This window comes from Anarrhichthys ocellatus, unplaced genomic scaffold (genome assembly GCF_004355925.1).
Source record: "Anarrhichthys ocellatus isolate YVR2014 unplaced genomic scaffold, GSC_Weel_1.0 scaffold6, whole genome shotgun sequence".
In the NCBI taxonomy this organism is placed as follows: Eukaryota; Metazoa; Chordata; class Actinopteri; order Perciformes; family Anarhichadidae; genus Anarrhichthys; species Anarrhichthys ocellatus.
The window spans coordinates 5,010,548-5,025,441 of NW_022280036.1; the positions used below are offsets into that span (position 1 = coordinate 5,010,548).

Here is a 14,894-nt window from a genome sequence, read left to right on the forward strand (position 1 = left end):
GTGTGTGTGTGTGTGTGTGTGTGTGTGTGTGTGTGTGTGTGTGTGTTGAGTGAGTGTTAGAAGGCCGTTAATGTGGTGTGTTTCAGTGATAAAGTGTTTGAATGTATTGCCATCTAGAGGCCTGAAGCAGAGTCTCCATGCTCCTATAAAAGCTGCCAGCGCCAGATGCTGCTATTGACAATGTGCATATGTTAACTGCTTTATAGGCCACATGCCTCACATATTTCACTGGCTTTTAAGGTAGAGAGATCTCTCATTCTCGCTCACTTAATCTGTCTCTCCCTTTTGCCACATCTATCTTTTTTTTCTCTCCCACTTTAGCTTTCTTCCAGCTTTTTTTTTTTTACCAATTCACTCAATCTCTCTGTCGTAGACTTTCTCACACTCCCCCCTCCTCCTGCTTCCCTTTTTTTATTTCCCTCATCAGTTATTAACTTACTCACCTCTTTCTCTTTTTTTATCCCTCTTTTCTAATTGTCTGTCCTACATCGCCTTACTTATGTATACTTCATTTCATTCCGATCTCTTTTTTCTTTCGACCTTTATTTCTTACTTCTACCGCCTCCTCTCTCTCTCTCTCTCTCTCTCTCTCTCTCTCTCTCTACTGAGAAGTGCAGTGATTTGCAGGAGGATTTAGCTTGTGTCTAGGTGTCTAGGGGCTTATTAATCCTATTTTACTGTGGATGAAAAACACGTTGGCTCCCAGACATGAAAACAGTGAATACATGCATTCTGGTTTTTGTTCAGACAGTTCATTCTTGGTGCCAGGCTATGGTGATTTGTCAGGGTTTTCATTTGATTCAGCTTGAATTGGAGCTTTTTTGATCCTCTTGCTGCTGCATTGAAGTGGGTTACCAGTTAATCTCTTTACATATGCTTGCTTAACTGAAAGCATACAATCCTGAACAGACATTTTTTTTTTTTTTTTTTTTTTTCAAACTGCAGACTCAACACATGACAAAATACAGCCTCCTATGTTGTGCAATCAAACAAATATATTCACACAGACACACTCACACACAGAAACATCACTCTCATAGCGACTTTAAAGCTCACAGTCATAAACAAACAGGCAGTCCTGGAGCCTAGTGCTCCCTGACTACCATGTCATCGCACGCCAGGGCCTTTTGAAACAACAGTGTGTCTCTTATCAATTAGTAAATGGTGTTCCCACTGTATCACAGACACACACATACACACACTGCCCCTGTGTCTGCCAGGGTGTTGGGCTGGGTCCCACTGCCTAAAGCTACTGGCAGACTCACTCCGCCTGTGTCTTTGTGTGTGTGTGTGTGTGTGTGTGTGTGTGTGTGTGTGTGTGTGTGTGTGTGTGTTTGCGTGATATAAAAGGGTGCATGTGTGACATAAACACTCAATCTGGAAGCTTTGAATTCACCCACAGGGGACGGCCGTCTGCCTGCCAGTCTCTCTGTCTCTCCCACTTCTCTGGTGTCTACTTACTTTACCATGGCAGAGCCTGTATGTTGCAATGTTGATATCACAATTCCCATGTCATGTCATCTTAGCTCGCCATTGTTTCAATGTTCCTTTTCATTCCCCGTTTTAATGAGTAATGCACGGGTTTTTATTCATGCAGGATTTGTTTGTGGAACTAACTCGCTCACTTCTCTTGCTGTGACATGCTACTCACTTTGCTCTTTCCTTCTCCATCTCCGCTCTTTTTTCATTCACCTTTTTATCTTTTGCCCAATCATTCCTTTGTCGTTCCTTTTTTCTCTCCCATATCTCCTCCCTACAATCATACCTTGGTGTCTCTCTTTCTCTCTCAGGGTTCAGTCCAAGAAGCGACAGTCTATGGTCTGGAACCGTACAGCCAGTATAGTCTACGAGTGGAAGTTGTGAACGAAGCAGGTAGGTTGATTATGATCGGTAACTCATTTAAAATATCAGGAGCAGATGATATCAGCACTAACCACTGAACTACTACTCGATATTTTGCAACTCTCAGGTAGTGTGTCCAGTCCATGGGTTGCCATTAGGACCCTGGAGGCTTCTCCGGCTGGCCTGTCTAACTTCACAGCGGAGCAGAGAGAGCAGGGCAGGGCGTTACTGCTTATCTGGGATCAGCCAAGTGATCCAAATGGAATAATCACGGTACATTCAATACACACTACAAAAACACAAAACCCATACCAAGGTGTAAACACAGCTCTTCAGATAAAATCAGTCTCACATAAGAGAAGACACAGTAGAAGACAGAGATGCGGATAGATACCAATACTAAAGTCTTTTCTTTCTCCCCTCCTCTTCCACTGCACTGCATACTCTTCTTTCCTCTTGCCTGCTTTCCATGTCTTTCTTTCTAGATGTACAACTTGTACAGTGAGGGGAACCTGGAATTCAGTGGACTGTTGCGCAACTTCCTGTTTCGTCGTTTGGAGCCATGGACCATGTATACTTTGATCCTTGAAGCTTGCACCTTAGCAGGCTGCACACGCACCCCACCCCAGCATGTCACCACAGCAGCAGCTCCACCTGCTTTCCAGCCCCCTCCCAGGCCTCTCTTCATTGGCCCAGACCGTGTGGCACTTACCTGGGGCCCTCCCTCTCAGCCCAACGGGCCAATTGGAGAGTATTATTTAATTGGGAGAAGTTTGGAGGAAGAGGGGAGAGAAAGAAGTAAAGAAGAGGATAATGAAAGCGGAAAGGTAGGTAAAACAAAACATCTCTGAAGTTACAGGCAGTTACTTTAAAGTTCCTTGTCAGTTTCACCATTTGTCATTATCCTGATTGAATACCAAGCTGCCACTTCTATCCATGTCAATGGGGGTCATCAAATAAGAATTGTGTTCCTACAGTACAACTCAACAACCTTTATTATCCACAACAGGTGCTGTTCAGAGAATCATCCCCACAACATGCTGACTCCGTCTCGTATACAGTGACTGGTCTACGTCCCTGGACACAGTACCAGTTCAGTGTCCGGACTCACAACCCTGCTGGACACACCCGCAGCCCCTGGGTAACTGTGACAACCAAACAGGCCCCTCCTCGTGGTCTAGCTCCCCCAAAAGTGAGTCACCTCCAAGGCCAGCCCAGTGAGGTGTTGGTGTCTTGGACCCCTCCTTTGGAGCCCAACGGGATACTTCAGTCCTACAGGATTCAGAGAAACAATGTCAGTTTCTCATTTAGTTTTGACCCTATTGTCCTCAGCTACATGGACGAAGACCTCCTGCCATTTTCAACATATAGGTATTGCTTCCCTTTACTCACACCATTGTGTTTTCTCAAATTAACTAACTCTCTTGATAGAGATGATTATACTTTTCATTCTTTTCTATTCTTTTCTGCAGCTACTCAATCATAGCCTGCACGTCTGAGGGATGCATAACCAGCCTTTATAGAAACATCACTACTCTAGAGGCTCCACCTGCCACAGTGGAAGCTCCCACAGCGGACAGCATCACATCCAATAGTTTGAACGTTTCCTGGAGTAAACCGCTGACGCAGAATGGAGAGGTGACTGAATATGTGCTGAAATTGAACAACGAAGAAACTTATCGCGGGAGAGAACTAAATACAGTGTTGTCAGATCTGCGGCCACACACGTCATATCATCTGGTCCTTTTGGCTTGTACCAGCGGTGGGTGCACCGCCAGCGCCACAATGTCCATAGTGACTGAGGAGGCTCCTCCCACTGGCCTGCCCGTCCCAACTCTTAAGGTGTGTTTGTTTATCTTAGACTTCCAGTGAAACATTTCACCGTTCATCCAAGATAATTCAATAGAACTTAGCCTCTTGCAAAACTTTGCAAAACCTCATCAACACTAATTATTTGATAATCAGTAGAATCATTTTTATTATACCATTTATATTATTTGGGGGAGATTTGTTGAGTTTTAAAATGTGTAATGCTCCTTGTAGCTCTGTTTGATGTGACCTTTGACCTTTCCCTTGAAGGTCACTGGCCCAGAGTCAGTGGAGGTGAGCTGGAGACCACCGGAGCACCCGAATGGCATCATCACAGGTTATGAAATCCGCAGAGATGGCGAAGTTATCTATGTTGGCACTGAGGCCCATTACCACGACTTCACACTGTTGCCAAGTGTAGAATACAGCTACGTTGTCAGAGCCAACAACAGCAAAGGGGCAGCGAGCAGCACAGCAGCCACAGCAAAGACTCACCCGTCAGCTCCTTCAGGTGTCGGTCTTCCCACACTGACACCTCTGGGACCAAGCCAGGTGAGTCATCCATATATTCAGTCCTAATAAGTAACAGCTGGATCATGACATCACAAAGGCTTATCTTCCTACTGTCTCTAAATGGTTGTTTAAAAGTTTTTTATGCTGTCTGTGTTTACAGTTGAGAGTAGATTGGAGTACTCCAGCCCGTCCTAATGGAGACATTGTGAGTTACACTGTGTATCAAAGAGATCCAGTCCAACTCCGAATCACCAGCACTGTGTTCACTCCAGAGGACGGTGACTTCTCTGACCGACACACCATTCTGCGTGGGCTGGCTCCTTACTACAGGTCAGTCAAAGCAGATCTCCACCACAGTTAAATTTTATGCAGCAGTTTATGGATGAAATGTATGGTATATGTATAAGTAGGAAGAATATGTAGTTTTTTTCTTTATTAAAAAGCTGAAGGTTGAAGATTTTACATTTTTATTAAACTGCATTGCTTAAAACGGTCAAGAAAAAAACAATACATGTTCCTATTTCAATGTGTATTAAATACTGTGATGAAGGAAATACGGGGAGGAATACCAGATAAGAAGGGAACAGAGTGCCATCTCTTGGTAACAAAAAAACTCACTCTGGTAGACTTTTTACAAACCACCACAATCCAGGCATTGATGTACTGTTAATATCAGAACTAGGTTCACCTCGTTCTCATTTCACTCAGTTAATAACCTTCATTTTCTTTAAAAAAAATCAGTCAATGCATCTTTCAAAACAGCTGGTGAAATTCTGATTCCAGCTTTTTAAAAGTGAACATTTTCTGGTTTCTTTACTCCTCTGTCACAGTAAATTTGATATCTTTGAGTTGTGGACAAAACGAGACATTTGATGATGTCATATTGGGCTTTTGGAAACACTAGTCGTCATTTTTCACCATTTTCTGAGATTAGATTTAGAGACCAAACAACTATCGATTAATCAAGAAAATAATCGACAGATTAATTGCCCTCATTTTAAAAAAGTAAAAGGTAGTCAACTTTGATGCCGTGGCCATGCATCTAACTCTCTCAGAAAAAGACAGGAGTGTAGACCAAAGACTATATATTGCTCTGTGTGTGAGGGTGCATATGCATGTGCTGTTGTGTGTGTCTATTCATGTGTGTACATGTGTGCTTGAAGGTGTGGCTGTTTATGTGTGGGCGTGTGTATGTGTTGATAAGATTCAGATGATAAAAGCTCATCAGCCTTATCATCTAAAGATCGCTCCCCCTCTCTCTGATGACCTTCTACTATCCATTCAACTGATCTTCATCACCCTCTCTCTGTATTTCTCTCCCTCACTCCTCTTTATCATCTTCCAAAGTAGTTACCTCATGATGTTGGTTGTCTTGTTGTAGTCTGGTAAGGCTCAATTGACATACGGTGCAGACAGACATTTCAAACATGTTAATTGCGTGATTTTTGATTGGACCACTGCTCCACTGGACTGTAATTCTGTCTTTGATGGTTTGAAACTGGGAAAAATATGGTGGACTTTCTGGACATCTCAAAAATTAAAACTAAAATAGTTGCTGATTTGCAAGGTTCTTAGCTGATTGTCAGTGGAGTTTTATCAGATTTAAGTCTTGTGTAAACTGTACTCGCAGTACACTGGTATCCATGGTCAAAAGTGTCTTGTGTTCTTTCCCCACAATGGTCTCTTACACAGTACACAAACCTCACTAATGATTGCATTTAAAAACATGCTAATATGTGTGTGTAGGTATGAAGTGAGGGTGGAGGCATGCACTGCGCTGGGCTGCTCCTCCAGTGACTGGGCATCTGTACTCACTCTGGACGCTCCCCCTGCTGGACAAACAGCGCCACTGTTAGACCTTCAGCCTGACACGCACACAGGCCTGCAGACCACCTTTCTGCTCACCTGGTCCCCTCCAGCTGAGCCCAATGGTAGAGTCCTCCATTACGAGGTGTACCGCAGACTGGACCATACCACTGATATCCACAGACGTGATGCAGCAACACTTGTTTACAGGAATATCTCTACTACTTGCAAAGATGAAGCACTCAAGCCGTATACTGTGTACCAGTACCAGGTACAATGCTTTGTGCATTTAAATGTGTTTGTGTGTGTGTGTTGTTTTGTTTTGAGTATAACACAAATGCTAACTGGTTAGTCTTGGTAAACTTCAACTGACTGAACTAATATTTATCCAGATCTGAGAGGAAATGGGAACCAGTCCTTGTGTAGTCACTATAAACTCAAACTTGACCTGGATTTTATGATGCAACCTTGAGGTATTTAACTGCCTTTCTTATTTGTATTAAACAGGATAAATCAACGTTTTACAGACATTATTTATCTTGAAAAACAAGTAGAAAAGATGTATTTCTTCAAGAAAATAGGATTAAATCCTAAAGCTGAAGGGCAACTGAAAATAATAATTAACAGCAAAAGTCTTAATGGGTCCTGTATATACAGATTTATAAAAACGTCTTGTTCTCTGCAGTGAATGTAGAAACAGAGTTAAATGTTTTATTGTGATCTGTGAACTTCCTTTTGAGTCTAGACCTGTTGTGATCATCAGAGGATGTGGCCTTCTTTCACAATGAAATGTTCTCCAAAAGTCCAGTCACGCACACAGACACAGATATCGCGCACACACCTCGACTGATACGGTCTATCCATACACTCCAGCATACACAGACATCCACACACAGCCAGGTAATCCGACAGGTGTTAAATGGTGGGGTCCATATTCATGCTGTTGTGCAGCACACTAATTGACAGGCTAGCCCTTTGGAAGCAACAATAACATTAGCATTCCTGCCTGTCAGATGTACGAGCTGAGGCCAGAGAACCTGTGTAATTGATTGAGTTTGCCTGATTGCGGTGCCGTCTTTATTTACGAGGCCCTAATTTATGACAGGAGGAGGGAGGGAGGGAGGAGCTTTGGGAGATGACGAGCGGGCAACAGAGCCATTAATCACTGGGCCCTCAGAGCACCCCACTTCCTGATTACCAGCCAGCCAATCGAATTAACTGTTAGCCCCCTTGGTAACAGAGCTTGTATTGGAAAGACCTTTTAATGGTGACCGCTACACGTCCCCTGAGGATTTGTCAGTGGGGTACGTGGACAAGGTGGTGGTATGTGTGTGATGTCCGTGCACACAGTAGTACTCTGTGTGTTTGTTTCTGTGTGCATGTAAACATATGTGAGTGTCACAGACAGAGAAGCAAAGATACTGTATGCATTTTTGTCATTCCTCTCAATCTTCAACAATAAGCTATATTTTCTGCCTGTTGATCTACCAATCTTTTAGTCAATCCTTTTATCAACCCACATGTCTGTCTTTCTATCTCCCTTGCTTTATTTTTATTTAGCTGTTAATCTCTCTATGTACCTATCTGACTCTCATCCTTTCTGTCTGTGTTTCAGGCGTACACAAGGACGATAAGTCAGTTCAGTTTAGCGCACCACAGTGCAGAGAGAGAAATCATATTAGGCTAATTACAGTAGGTCATAAGCTCCTATTGACAGCTTTATGCTTGGTTTTAATTACTGCCCACTTTCACACAACTTACCCCCTTCACCCCAAGTAGATGCACCCGCCAAGTAGCTCCGTTGGCCTATTGGAGCGCTTGAATTAAGTCCGCAGTCTGACCGTCCAATAAAAATCCTCAAATACTCGCTGGTAGCTTCCTGAAGTCGTTTGTTGCCATGGCGGCACATTTGCTGCCATGGCAGCTAACGGGGTATATTTTTATTTTGTGTCTAATAAGCCAAACCACAGCCCAATAGGAGGAGAGAGGACAAGAGACGAGAGAAAGCAGTAAAAAGTCTGTAGATGATATAAGGACGAGATGAGTTCTACCTTTTAGCAGTGGATCAAGGGCAAGGTGATCTGGACTGACTTTAGTTTTGAACTTTTTCTCTTCGTTTTGTCGATGTGGCACAAAGTTCTTAATCAAGCCCAAAAGCTTTGCGTCACGTTGAGGCTTTAACTGTGTTGCTACTAGGGGAAGAACATGGTTGTTGCTGGGTAGATATATTTTATTGCTCCAGTTATAATGTTATGTGAAGGCAGGAGCAAATGTAATTGGAAAATCTTTGCAGCAACAAGTCAAGCCACAGTTCCTGAGTTGAAACTACACATGTAACACAAAACTTTTTCTTTCACCTTTTTCTTTCGGGCTTTTTAACCAGACATGTTGTGTCCTTTCTACGTTTTCCGTCGCATTAATATCAGGCTGCAAATGTGATTACAATGCAGAAATAGCTTGTTGATCCCAAGTTATCAATGTTACAATTAAAGGTACAATCAAGACATTGTTGGCATAATTACATAACATGCTAACATACAGACACATTCAGAAGAAATAAAAACTGTTATTTAGAAGCTATATAAATTCAATTTGTCATTCTATCTCTTTTTTTATTCTTTTAGAATATTATTTTCAGAGAAGACTTCTACTTCATTAGTGTTGTGAAAATGTTGTAACATAGTATATCAAAAATGCTCTCAGCTGAGGTTAAGTTGCAGTCTCAATTTTCTGTATAACTACATTTGATTATTATCCAAGCTTGTTGATCTCAGAAAAATCCTTTTTCCTGAACTTCACCTTTTGAGCTCTCCTGCACTCTGCAAGTGACATACAGTCATCATTGATACCATGTAGAACACCTTGCAACATGTGTTTTTAAGATTGGATGAACTTTGCTATTACAGTTATAATAAGTCCATAGAGTTTTAAAATCCTGCCTCAAAGAAGAATAAATGCAGTGTGTCGTCTTTGTGTATGGCTGGTAACCCTTCAAACAGGACTTCACGTATTTCTTCTTCCTAATAGCACCCTATAGCCAACACAACCTACATCAATGCAGACCCTTGCAGTGTTTTTGCTCAAAGGTTGCTGTCAGTCTGAATGCACCACTAATGAACCAGTTGGTAATTTCATTGAGATTTTGGGTTGAAACACAAACAAGGTGCAGCACAAATATGTGTCACAAGTAAGAAGAGAATGGAGCAGGGAATCAGGAGAAGTGCAGCATGCGCTGGTCGAGTTGGTGTGGGCCACAACAATGACCAATCACATCAGATCCTCTCATCCCCTTTAAAAGCAACAGACAGTTTGATGGGCCAGTGGGCAAGTCCAGGTAGGAAACCAGTCGAGTCACGAAAAAATAATACACATTACCCCTAAAACGCGTTCAAGGACAGATGTGTCTTTCCCTTTTTGAGTTTAATGGATCAGACACTAAAATGTTGTTTGTATGACGTGATTTTAATAAGTGACTTAAAATGGATGCCTTTGCATGCACACAATGATGCAACTCCTACTAAGAAAAAAACAATCTTATCTCCAGAACTAAACCGATCACTATATCCAACCAGGTACGTTTGGAGCCACAAAATCAAGCTCAAAATCTCTCCTGCTTCCTCTCTTTGTGCTTTATCCACCCTTCCTCCTGTCCTCCTCCTCCTCCCCATTCCCAGTCTCTCCATCTTCCATTCTTCCTTCCCCTCTCCCATCTCAGTCCATCTGTGCTGTCACTTAGATCAATCAGTCTGATTGATCACGGCCTAATTGACTATTATTGAGGTTAATTCAACTCTTAACACACTTGCATGCACAAGCATACACGCACAAAACTCGTCATCACAGCTACAAACAACACATCTCACACACACACACACACACACACAGACACACACACACAGACACTTTCACCAGTAAAGCTCAGACCCATCCATCTGCCTTCTGCACTACTTCTGACAGGCTACAGATGACTTACACATGCAAATCTCCACCCTGCCTGACCCTGTGCTGTGTACACCCTCTAATTATACCCAACACAAGCACACAAATAAGATTAGTTAGTGTGTGTGTGTGTGTGTGTGTGTGTGTGTGTGTGAGAATAACTCCTTGATGAAGGTGAAAAGTAATTGTCATGCAGATATGTTGGTGTTGGGTTGCATGTTGAAAAGGTTTTGCTCTCACTGCTGATGGTAGTTTTGATGGATGGTCCAATGCATTGACTTATATCCTTCTGGTGGTGTGGTGGATACTGGGTAATTAAGAGTTAATAAAATGCATCTAAAATCCCAATGACTGGAGAAAAAAGTTGTCTGGCTCTCACTTTGTCTCAGATGTCCTTCTATGATTGACCGTCAATTATACATGTGAATTGAATTTCATGATATTATTGACTTATATGTGGTTTTGTCCGACAGGTGTGGGCAGTGAATTCGGCCGGTCATTCTGCCAGTCCGTGGGTCAATGGGCGAACAGGACCTGCCCCACCTGAGGGTGTAGGCCCACCTATTTTCCTGCGTGTATCAGCAACCTCAGCACTAGTGAACATCAATCCTCCAGCCCGACCCAATGGCATTGTTAGCCTTTACAGAGTGTTCTCAGTGAACCACAACAACCACACTCTGGTAAAGTATAATACTGCATTTAACATTCCCCTCGTAAGAACCTGAGTTCCTCAGTTGGATTTATTTTCTCTCCAGCCCTCTTTTTCTACCCTTTTCTGTGATCACTCACACATATTCCCTCCTCTCTTTCCTATTTTGAATTCTTCATCCTGACCCAATATTTGCTTTTCACTTATATGACTACCCAAAATATAAACATATCTCACCCTCTTTCTTTCCCCTTCCTGTAGCTCTCAGAGGGTACATCCCATCAGCAGACACTCCATGGTTTACGTCCTTACACTCAGTACTGGGTAGGAGTAGAAGCCTGCACCTGTTACCAGGTAATAGTAATATGAATATGTACATAACAGCTACACTTTGTCATGAAAGTGAGATCACAGATTCAGTCTGGTGTGACTGATTTATAGATACAGTGAATTGATTGGAGGATAATCTACTTAGCTTTGCTTTGAAATAGTCTTTTGTAAAGAAAAGATATTCACCAGTTGTACTATCACTGATCTGGAGATTGTATTGTTTGGCAGGCCAAATTACATGAGATTGTTACAGTCACCATGTTGCATTAGTAGTTTCACTTTAGTTTTTTCCGGCTTGCCTTAGATTATTGTGATATTCTTACAGTAAAATCCTTGAACAGAGGTACTAGTGTTACTCTTTTGATTGCAAAACAACTCCCTGAGTTAAATGTTTATATATTGTGTTTATAGTTATTCTATGAATTCTGAGACGACACAGTACTCGTTCACTCAGAAATACAATAAATTTGTGAACAGTCTGTTTTGAACATTTGACAGTGCTGCAGCCAGGGTCCACTGAGTGAGCTCCACACCCTGGCAGCCCCCCCGGTCCAGCAGCCTCCTCCTCGCCCCCTCAAACTGACCTCCCGCTCTGTGCAGCTGGAATGGGACGAGCCTCTGGCACCTAATGGAGTTATTGAGAGGTCGGTAGAAAACACATAAAGTGCACATTGTTCAATGTATTTTCAAAATACTGAAGTTAAAAAAAAACTGTTAGCAATCAGATTACATGAATGAGTGAGACAGAAGGCATGAGCAGATACACATACCATAATTTCACTCTCGCTCACTTCCTTCCTCTCTTTCTTTCTCTCTGTTTCCAGCTGTGAACTACATCTCAGATCACCTTGCCCGCAGCCTCCCCAGCCTGTACCCCTCCCTTGCATTGAAGGGCCAATAGAAATCTCTTTCTTTGGCAAAAGGAGGAGCTACAATGTGACAGGTCACTCCGTGATTATGTCAAATCAAGATGTTTTTAAAATACACAACACTAAGTTGTCCTGGCACGTTTTACAGGAAAAGTTATATTTGCATCAGCACCAAAACTGGAACAAGAAAGAGGAACAATGACCATAATAACATATTTAATAAGTTCAAAAATCCCAGTAGTGAGTGACCCATTGATAATAAAGCATTTGGAGAACAATAAAGTGTTAAGCAAGCCGTGACAAGGAGGCAGGTGACAGATGTAAATAAGAATAATTGAGCTAAACTGAAATAGACTGCAAGCCATCTTCAAAGAAGGATAACCGCTAATCAAAAGATTTAGAGAGGTACTGGCATAGTGTTGTTGTCTGTGTTATGTATTTTGTGCTAATCTGTGCAGGTCTCCAGCCATACTCCACCTATCAGCTGAGAGCTGCCTGCTTCAACAACATGGGCAGCACTGCCTCCAACTGGACTACTGTTACAACTCTCAGTGAAGGTAACACGTGTCCAATCCCTCAACTCTCCCAGCCAAGCCGTCTTAAGACACATAACCACACAACCAAAGTTTCTCTCTCCCCCTCCAGCCCCACAGTATGTGTCTCCTTTCCCGGTGGACAGCAACCTGACAGTTATTTGGCTGGACTGGACGGGGTCCTTCTCCCTCAATGGGTACCTGAAGGAGTTTAGTGTGACAGAGAGCCAGCTGAGGGTCTATACTGGTTTCTATAGCGATCTCCATATTCCACGCACCTCACAGAAAAGTGAGAACACACACACATATACATATCTACTTACACATTTCACCAGGTGGGAACATAGATTGATACGCGCTTTTTTTCTCTCTCTCGCTCGTCCCTTAGCTCTGTCATTTCAGGTGACTTGTACCACAAACAGTGGCAGCGCCAGTACTCCCACCATCAGATATAGCCCTGCAACAGGCCTAGGTAACGTACACGCACACGCACACGCACGCACACACGCACACACACACACACACGCACACACACACACGCACACATTGCTGGAATCGGTCCTCAGGTAAAATCGGACCTGAATCTGGATTTTCCTCAGCGACTAAGGAATCTGTTTTTATCTGTCCCTCACATCCTCTTCCATATTTTAATTAAGTGAAACTTTATTGCCATTATGTCTTGTTAAAAATGTTGTCAAGTCATATACAGTATAATACATAGGCAGAGTACGGTAATTCAAAATGAATACAATAAATACACAAACAGTACATGGAATGAATCATATAGTTAAACTCATAACTTATTTATCTTTTTCTGCAGGTCCTCCTGAGCCTGAAGACATGGGTAAAGAGGGCATCAGCATGTCAGCAACGCCGGTTTACTCTGAGCTGTGGTTCATCTTGTTGTTAGCCCTGCTTGGTCTATTTCTGCTAGCAATACTGTTGGGCCTAGTACTACAAAGGTACTCTAATGCTATATGCAGCGTGGAAAAGCTTTACGGCATAAATCCAATAGAATAGAAGTTCTTCCTCTCGGTTTCTCTGCACTGGGTAATATTTAACTGCACTAAGGCATCAAACTGAGCATAACTTGTCTTTACAAAGCGCAACACACACTCTGTAAAAAACTGCTTAATCCAAAGAAGAACGAGAACAAAAGGGGGTGGATGGTTTTTCTCCCCTTTAGAGCCCTGAGGAAGAATCCATCAGCCAGAGAGCGCCCCCCGCTGGTCATGCTGCAGAAGACCCGGAAGGCTGCGGGAGAGACGTACATGGTGAGAGGAGCAGAGAATCAAGGCACTCGTACAACGAGATGATTGAAAGGGCAGATTGCTGTAAGAGAGACAGAGAGAGGTAGTCGGGTTTACAAAGAGGTAAAAGCAGAAGAAAAGCTAGGGGAGGTAAAACAGAGGGGGAAACGAGACGCAAGTATTTTTGTTTGATTTCTTGAACTCGTTAGGTAACTCAATCAAAACACTTTTTTTCTGCAGATTGTACACATTTTTGAAAAGCATGTCTTTGCAAGAGCAGCTGTGTCTTAATTGTTGCTCCACCAGAGGGGGCTGCAACAACAACTGTTACTGGAAAGCTGCTCTTTGAATAGAGATGAGGTTCTGTGATACCAGGGAGTGGACAGGTTCAGTTTTACCAGTATTTTTACATGCTTGTATGTCCTTGTTAAATCTTTCCTACACAAGGAGTTGTGTAACATAAACATAGCAGTAAAAAACCCTGAAACTAAGGTTTTCATTTGTTTGATGTTTTTACATAAATCCAACCCTGAAAGAGGTTTATACAGCTGTTTTATTATGCCGGTGAAAAAAGCATTTTAGATATGGGAACATTTTATCCAATATATTTGAGTTTGTTCTAAGTAGAGACATCATCCCCGTATATCTCCGGGATCACTCTTTACCAATAACTACCAATAACACCTTTATCCACTGGTTGATTCATTGCTTTATTCATTTACTTTCAAACATTTTCCTTTTACCTCCTTCCATTCCAGTCTTACTACTCCTCTATTTAATTTTCTCCCACATATTTTTCAAAAAATCATAATTGTTTCTTTTATATACTGTATGTCTTTTCGGTCTCTCCTCCTTTCTCCTCTCTTTCTTTCTTTCGCTCTCTCTCTCTCTCTTTCTCTCCCTGTCTCTTTCTCTCTCTCTCTCTCCGTCTCTCTCTCTCCCCCCCTTCTCTGTCTGTTCTCTCTCTCTTCCTATCTCTATCTCTCTCCGTCTCTCTCTCTGTCTCTCTTCCTCTCTCTCTCACAGAGGCCCTGTCCTGAGTTGTGCTCTAAACATCACTCCAGCTCTGTGCTGCTCCCCCACCGTCCCACAGTAAGACTGTTTTATATATTTACCGTCAAAACCCTAAATGTTTATTTTATTGTCCCCCTGCAGTTTGACACTGTAGCAGACTGTGTTGAGATCAGCAACGTTATACTTAAAAGCTTCACTGTGTACACTGAGGTATGGGATCGTGAATTTGTGTGGGTGCTTTTCTACGCATGTCTGTTTTGTTTGTGAATGCATGCTTTGTGTGTGTGTGTGTGTGTGTGTGTGTGTGTGTGTGTGTGTGTGTGTGTGTGTGTGTGTGTGT

At 42.5% G+C, this 14,894-nt stretch overlaps 1 protein-coding gene across 1 annotated transcript in view; it reads left to right on the top strand.

Annotated features, from left to right (window-relative positions):
* The first annotated feature begins 1,467 nt into the window (after positions 1-1,467).
* LOC116382910 (usherin-like) overlaps positions 1,468-14,894 on the top strand; it is a 15,966-nt gene continuing 2,539 nt past the window's right edge. The window contains exons 1-19 of the mRNA XM_031846352.1: positions 1,468-1,479; positions 1,791-1,872; positions 1,970-2,115; positions 2,328-2,669; positions 2,852-3,213; positions 3,315-3,684; positions 3,922-4,203; positions 4,325-4,494; positions 5,911-6,241; positions 10,383-10,589; positions 10,820-10,912; positions 11,387-11,532; positions 11,713-11,831; positions 12,216-12,314; positions 12,403-12,579; positions 12,679-12,762; positions 13,111-13,252; positions 13,477-13,564; positions 14,567-14,632. Of these exons, the coding sequence (XP_031702212.1) occupies positions 1,468-1,479; positions 1,791-1,872; positions 1,970-2,115; positions 2,328-2,669; positions 2,852-3,213; positions 3,315-3,684; positions 3,922-4,203; positions 4,325-4,494; positions 5,911-6,241; positions 10,383-10,589; positions 10,820-10,912; positions 11,387-11,532; positions 11,713-11,831; positions 12,216-12,314; positions 12,403-12,579; positions 12,679-12,762; positions 13,111-13,252; positions 13,477-13,564; positions 14,567-14,632 (3,318 nt within the window). The remainder of the gene's footprint in view (positions 1,480-1,790; positions 1,873-1,969; positions 2,116-2,327; positions 2,670-2,851; positions 3,214-3,314; positions 3,685-3,921; positions 4,204-4,324; positions 4,495-5,910; positions 6,242-10,382; positions 10,590-10,819; positions 10,913-11,386; positions 11,533-11,712; positions 11,832-12,215; positions 12,315-12,402; positions 12,580-12,678; positions 12,763-13,110; positions 13,253-13,476; positions 13,565-14,566; positions 14,633-14,894) is intronic.